General features: G+C 40.1%; 1 protein-coding gene across 2 annotated transcripts in view; it reads right to left on the bottom strand.

Annotated features, from left to right (window-relative positions):
- The window catches only part of LOC109306711 (alkylated DNA repair protein alkB homolog 8-like), a 53,098-nt gene that overhangs the window by 7,461 nt on the left and 37,940 nt on the right, over window positions 1-7,697 (bottom strand). For both annotated transcript variants that reach the window (XM_019530247.1, XM_019530248.1), the window contains exon 8: window positions 2,240-2,346. In XM_019530247.1, coding sequence (XP_019385792.1) covers window positions 2,240-2,346 — 107 coding nt within the window. The remainder of the gene's footprint in view (window positions 1-2,239; window positions 2,347-7,697) is intronic.

The following is a 7,697-nucleotide window of genomic DNA, read 5'->3' as shown; positions in this document are numbered from 1 at the left end:
ATTGGATGCTTATCTTGCTGGGATCCTATGACCCCAGCTGACTTCCTGCCCTTTGGGCAGGGGGCTGGACTCGATCTCCTGAGGTCCCTTCCAGCCCTAATGTCTATGAAATCTATGAAATCTATACAGAGCTAGATTGTCACCTGGTGCAAACTAACCTAAGGCAATGATGGCAATAACTGGCATTTAGAAGCAAAGAAACTATTGGGAGCAAAAGATACTTAGACAGATATAGGAGTGGGTGTAAAGCTCTGCATGTAAATAATGAAATCAATGGAGCCATGCCAACTGAGGATCTGGCCTCACAAACGCCTCTTTAAACGTATGTGGATCCTCTTGAACTTCTAGGACAAATAAATAATTTCTATGGAAGGTGGACAGCACAGTGCATCAACTGCCCAGGACTGAAATTATTGTATCAAGGGAAAAAATCCTGAGATCCCGAGTTTAAATCCAGCCTGTTTCCATGGTCCTCAAAAGACACCCCATCATGGAAACACAAGGGGCCCATATCACAAAATTGCATGTTTGTTGACAGACACTACCATCAGAGAGGCCAGGGCTTCACCGGATATGGAGACTGGACTATATTCTGAGTTTCAGAGATGTTTCTGGAAGAAGGCTGAGAGAGTTTGACAGGAGTGAAAAAAATGTAGTAAGACCAAGACCTATATTCGAATCTTCTCTGTTAGCAAAGTCCTTTATTGCCTAAGTACTTTTAACATGACACTTCACAGGAGTCCCAGCCTCTTCTTCGTTAATATTTAAAGACAGAATACACAGGTGACAGAAGAGATCTCTAAATTATTGAACAGCACACAGAAGGGAGAATCCTATATTTACCTTTCCTCATGATGCACAATCAAGAAAATCATTCAGAGAAATTAAAAGACAGCATATTTTATACTGATAATAAGATTTCTTTTAATTTAAATGATACACAGTTAAGTTGGTGCAGCTCTATTACATAATGAATGACTCTGTGAATCTAGCAGAGGAATAAACATTCCCCCAGAGCACAACTGTCCATGATGAAGGCTTTATATATTCATCTAAAGCAGTGATTTCCATCTCTTTAAACTTAAGAGACTTCTCAGTATTCAAGGCCCTCAAAAAATGCCAGATCTGAGCTTTCACCCTTTTTTTGACTACAGAAAAGCAATAGAGCAATTATTTTGCTGCAAAGATCTCTGAAAGATGACAACGGGGCAGAATGCTTTTAATGCTATGAATTTCCATTTGAAATCTGGGGGTTTATCTTTTGAATCATGTTCGAGCACCTAATAGTGCTACTGTTGTGTGGCACCCCTTGACATCCTAGAAAGGACCTTTAGCCATCCCAGGATGCAACAGCACCCGGATAAGAATTGCTGGTCTAACCAGTGTGACCTTGCCCACTACCACAGCACACTACTGGACAAGGCAGACAATTGGTCTGATCCTATATGACAACTGCAATGCTCCTGTTGCATACATTTCTGGTTTGTTCCCAATTTCAGATGTATGTATTTAAACTCTACTATAAATAATGCCTCCCAATGCATTTGTCAAAAAATGCTGTTCCTAGGAGCTCCAAGCCATTGTATGCTGCATGAGCAGTTCAAAGTGGCCTCAAACCAGAGGATTTAGGAGATGGAGTTCCTCTGCACAGGGGAAAATCTGATAGAAGAGGCACACTTCTGCTGTTTCTTGTACCAGATACTCCTGACAAAACTCAGGCAAGAGGAAAGGTGAGGGTTTGCCAAGGGTCTGGGCTGGGTTGAACACAAATAGGTGTGTGGTGAAATGGAGCTCTGTCATGGCCAATCCCTCACTGGCATATGGTTCCTAAGGGATTTTACATCTGGGACATGTTAAAGCTATTCCTATGCAGCCTGAACTTGTGGCAGATTCTCTACAGCCTCTGTTTTTTGACCTCTGAATGCAGTAGGAGAGAATCATAATATTCAAATTAATTTTCTTCAGAGAATATTTACATATAGAATAAAAAAATTCATATTCATGAATGAATATGCATGACTGAGGTGTTTCAATACTAGCAGTATGACTAAGACGGAGCAACTGACGCAGCTGCTCCAGGAACTGACTTTGGTGGGGGGTAGGGGAGGAGGCTGGAGGATGGGAGCGTGGAAATATCAAATCTCAAATATACAAATTCTGCTAGTAATATGGCAACAGCCGGAAGTCACGGTTGCCCCAGACACCAAGCTGCTTTGTTACACTTCTGTTCAATACCCACCCGTGACTCCACAGGTATCTGGATTCTCCAGCCATCACCAACAAACTACGACGAGGCAGCATAACCGCAACTGTACAGCCATCTGGGTGCTTAAAATCCATCACGATCTAAGGACAAAAGAAATTTTTTTTTAATAACCATCATCACTTACATATCCCTATAAGTGTGCATGTCATTGTAGAGACAAAGCCAGATCATCAGCAAGCGTTACCTGATCTATTACCGTAGAACATCTACCTCCTTCCTCAGGCAGCAAGGGCCTCCAGGTCTTCCCACGCATTCTTAAGACCTTCATATACTTACACCATTTCTAACTTCAAGCATTCAAAATGTAAGATATTCCCTCCCCCCTGAAGGACATCTGCTTTAAAAAAAAAAAAAAAAATCACAAAACTTTAAGAATGGAAAGTTTCAGATCCTATTCATCTGTTGTAGTTATATAGTAAAACACACCTTCAACTAGGTAATAAAGCATCTCAAAATCCTTTGTGTTTACCTTCACAACATCTCTATGAGGTAGTTTATCCCTCTTTCAGACAAAGAACTGAAGCATGGAGAAATTAAAGACCACATCTACAAAGAACTTTCATCATCTAGTCCTATTTTGGTTCCCTTTGACTTCAGAGGGACTTGGGTTAAGCACCATAACTCTGTGAATTTTGACCTAAGAGCCACATCTAAAAACAAAATTTAGTTATACACCCAAATTTCAATTTCAGCAAAACTTAAGCATCTAAAGTCCAAGTGGATGAACTGCAAACCCCTGATCTAACTACTTAGGCACCTGAGAGGCCATAGGCACCTAAGTTTTCTGGCAAAAGCTTACTCAGGTACATCCATTCAGCTATTGTGCATGCTCAGAAGAGCCACAATCTCATCGAAGTATCATCTAAGGCTGCTTGGATGAAGTCCTTGCACCTAAGTCCCTTCGGGTGCCTCTACCAGTCCCTGAAATGTGCCTAATGCAAATTGACAGCATTGAGTTTGCCACCGTGGCAATGTTTATCCAAACTGTGGTTAGAAGAGGTGACGGTGATAAGCTTGTGCATAATAGGATACGGGCCTCTCAGTGTGAGAGAATTCAGACTCCCATCTCCCTCCTCCCAAGACAGTGCTCTGTTCTACAGGCAGAATGCTCTCAGCCCAGCTTGCTTTCTCCATCCTTTCCTGTTGAAGCTGGGCCACAGTGCAGAAGAAAATGCAGAAGTCATACACCCAGAGAGAGTGAGCAAGTGAGGGCAAAACTAGTTCTGTGATGAGGGCACTGCTTTAACAGAAGGGAGCCCTGGGCTCTTATCTGTGCTTTCAGATCTATCTATGCATTTTATGTAATAGCTCTGTAATGCAAAATACTTAATGGAAGGTCACAATGGAAGATCAGGAGATCAAATATCATGAGATTTGCAATAAAAATCACAGGAGTTGGCAATGCTACATTGCCTCCTGGGCTGCCTATACCCCGAATTTATTGTTAAAAATTTCCCCAACTGGCAGAAGTGCTGCTATGGAAGACAGCAGATAGCATTTAAGGAATTTAGGGGACTAAAGGAAGAGGTTAATTGAAAACAAGCTAGTCAGAATCTATTAAAAAGGTCAGTATCTCCATTTATGCTGAAGCTCCATGCACTAAACAGTGCTGCCATCTGATTTGCAAAGTATGAAGAACACAAGTTTAAAAAGGAGATTTAATCCAAACAAAATTAAGCAGTGCTCAGCCTATCTATACAGAGATGTTTAGCAAACAATGGTGCAAATGGTCAGCCATTTAAAACAAAGAGGGAGACTGTCATACAAAAAGCTCAGCTTCCAAGGTCACAAATTAACCAATACAATATCCACTGCTTTCATTAAAGCAGTCTTTCACCAGTATATACTGGAACAATCTACAACAACATTTATACTTTAGGAAACATGTCTTATTTCTTATTTATACTGTGGTACCACCCACATACAATGACACATCCCCTTCACCTGCAGAGCTGACCATATAAGGACAAGAAATGACCAAAAACAAGATTGAAATGCGTACAGAGAGCAATAGGAATAAGTGCATATGATTTTTACACAGGTGCCTACATACAGTGATTCACCTTCCGAAGCAACAGAATACACTACAGAAACAACAAAGCAAGTGCCAGGAATTCCTACTTGCCCTATCCCTTACACTTCACAATTGACTATTTCTTTAACACAATGGGAGGCATGCATTTTGAGAAGGTAGTTTCATAGCTTTGCATATCAGCTTGCAGAGTCTGTCCAATGCCTCTGGATTCCCACTTAGGGGCCTTGTCCGAAGCAGCTGGAATCAGCTCTTTCCAATTCTTCACTGTTCTCCTGGCCTGCTTCCTACCTCACCTCTCTCTCAAACACAAACGGGTTGTTTTTCCTATTCACATTTGTTACTAGCCCTGGACTTTTTCAAGGAGCTTAGGCCAGGCTGCAGGAGTGTGGTTAAAGCAGAAGACCCAAACACTATTTATGTGCGATTGCAGAGCAGACCTTTGCAGACACAATGGACTGGTCAACAAGGTAAAGAAAGAAATTAGTCTGTCGAGCTAAACAATGTGAAAGACCTGAGAGGAGACCTTATACAAGAAGGTCTTTAGATAGATAATGCAAAATAGTATATTATCACTTTAACTTAAAAATGTTAGTAGTAGCAATTGATGTAACTAAATGTGTGGATATAAATTTGCTATAACAGATACATGTGTGTTAAATTCTTTAGATAAACTGTAAAACAAAAGCAGCCTTGCTAGCAAGACCATAAACCAAAGTAAAAACAAAACAGGATGGTGGCAAGTGACATTTCAAACTGATGAAAGAAGGAAGTAAGAAATCCTCCCTACCAAAAAGTTGCAAAGGACATAAACCCCATCTAACTGACACCTTCTAAAGCCACAGAAAAACTGGTTCAAGTTTGCTTCCCGAAGTCTCAGTAACTGTAAGACAGAGTAAGCAACATATAAAAATGGGGTATATGAACTGAAGAGAAAACGAGAGAATCAGCAAATCCAAGATCTGATGCCAGTTTGTGTGAGACTCCCCAAGAAGCACAGGTGAGGCTCTACACTGTGCTCTTTGGTAAGCACTGGAGTATTTACTTTTGACTCTGGTGAGTATAAACAACAGAAAGCCAGGCTGTAGACCCAACTTTTGCCTCTTTTAACAACAGCAAACATACTAAATGCATGTAATCCAGATAGCACATCTCATGTTCTGCTTCCCCCAAAAGCTCCCAAAACCTTATTTTCCAGTTGTTTAAGGGCCCATGATAAGCTTTAGCTGATCAATCTCTCTATTAGCCCTCAGCAGTTGGGAAAGCCATGCCACATGGCATGTTGAGAATGACAGAGAACACCAATGTTCCTCGTAGCCACGTTTTGACTTAACTGCAAGGAATAATGCAGGACCTGAGGATTGCAAAGGAAGAGATAGGCAGGGGAGAAAAGCATGAAAACCTGGAGGAAATTTTATCTGTGTTGTTAAAAAAGCAAAGGCTATATGTGAGGATCAGCTACTTACAGTTGTATATGGTCTATACTAAAGTTGTACTGTTGGGGGAAAACGGGGGGGGGTGGAGTTTTTGCAAAAATAAAATAAAATAAAATAAAAATAATCACATTTTTCTCCTTTAAAGGGGAAAATCCGTGTTTTTCCACATTTTCACCAAACAAAAAATCCAGATCCCTGGTAATGAGCCACTCTAATAAATTTATGTATAGGAGTAAGTAAGGGAAGGAGTTGTCTACTTTTTAGAGAAAGGAGCTGAAAGTTAGGGCATGTTATGGGACACAGGGCAAGTCATTTAATCTATGAGCATGATCCTCATTCAGGCTAAGAATACTTTGCACAGCTCTGGCAGCATAAAGTGTCTCTACAATGCAAGTAGAACCATGTATGATGGTTGCAAGGAAAATAAGAACTTAGTCTTTTGCACTTCAGTTTGTTCATCTGTACAGTGAATAGAATATTTACAAGCGTACAATCACCATTTGCAAAGCACTGAGATACTCAGATGGAAGATGTAACAGCTTATTCATCAGTGATGAAACCTAATTACGGGATCCACATGGAGCAAAAATAACTTGTCATTTTTTGCTTTAGCACCAGGTTTGGGATTTGAGGATATGAGGAACCACAGTTTAGAGGCATAGCATGAACATTTGCAGGAAATTATGGTAATTTCTATGTGTGCATTTCTTTCTTTTCCCTTAGAAGAAGTGCACCCGACTTAAAAGCCTAAGCACTAACATTTCTGCTATTCTTTGTCTATAGTAAAGAACACTTAACCCTGCAGAGTTTTAGAAGAATCCCATTCTTATCTCTTGAAAAGACTTTTGCTGACTGAAATAGATAACATTCCCATACATCCATATATGTCTTTATCCTAGCAGAACATTCTAAGTTGTCACTGTCATACACACACAAAAAGAAAGATTAAGGCTTTAGGTCCTTTTTCTAATTCACTAAGGACTCACAATCAATAAAGCAACTCTGCCATTGCTGAATCAATCTGTCTCATGACAGCTTTGCTCCACAGGAGCTATTTCCAATTACTATTTTCGTTTTTATCCATTTTCTTTATTCTCAGAGGTGGCAGAGTCAATAAAGATCAAATTTCCAGCTAGTCCATGGTGCATCACTGGGGACTGCAGTCAATAATAAAAATAGAGGATGTTTTGATCTTATACAACGTATACCACCTTTCTTTGTAACTACGGAAAAAAATACACACCAAAGGCATAAGACATAAACAAGCTAATAATGTCCATTGTAGATGTAAGCTAGCATAATGAGATATTTAAGGAATACCATTCAGGATGATCGAGTATCTAAAGCAGCAAACAGCTTCCAAGGCTGGCTAAACATCAAAGCAAAGCAGACACCCAAATTAGACACATTATTCCTAATATATAAAATACAGCAAAATGCAATGAAAGAAGAAAGGAATGAAATTAAAGAAAAAGGGAAGTAGGGAAATCACTTTTGCTTGAATCTTCAAGGTATGAGAATTCTGTGTTCTCCCCGGTTATGAGCTGACAGGTGAATATATTTTCAAGAGTTTATAAAAAAAGAAAAAAGCAATTGTTTAATTGTTTTTGGCAGGAAAGGAACAATACAATTGAATGTATGTAATGTCAAGCAGGATCTCCATGATGGAGGTCTAACTCTGGCATAATTTACATTAATTACATTACTTTAAAACTGGAGAAAGCATAGCCTGGAGGTCATACCAACTACACTAACTTCATGTATAGAAAAAACCCGAGTTGCTGAGTGACTACTGAGCAAGCCATACAGCCACTCTGCACCTCAGCTTCCCCAAACATGGGACACACAAAGATGATGATGCTCACTTCACAAGGCTGTTGTGAGACTTCAGGCTCCAATTTGACACAAACAGATATGCATCCACACAGAGCCCCAGTAACAGTGGGTTCTGCGTGGGTCTACA

Source organism: Crocodylus porosus, unplaced genomic scaffold, assembly GCF_001723895.1.
Source record: "Crocodylus porosus isolate Cpor-Errol unplaced genomic scaffold, CroPor_comp1, whole genome shotgun sequence".
NCBI lineage: Eukaryota > Metazoa > Chordata > Crocodylia > Crocodylidae > Crocodylus > Crocodylus porosus.
This window is presented reverse-complemented; position numbering and strand designations above follow the sequence as displayed.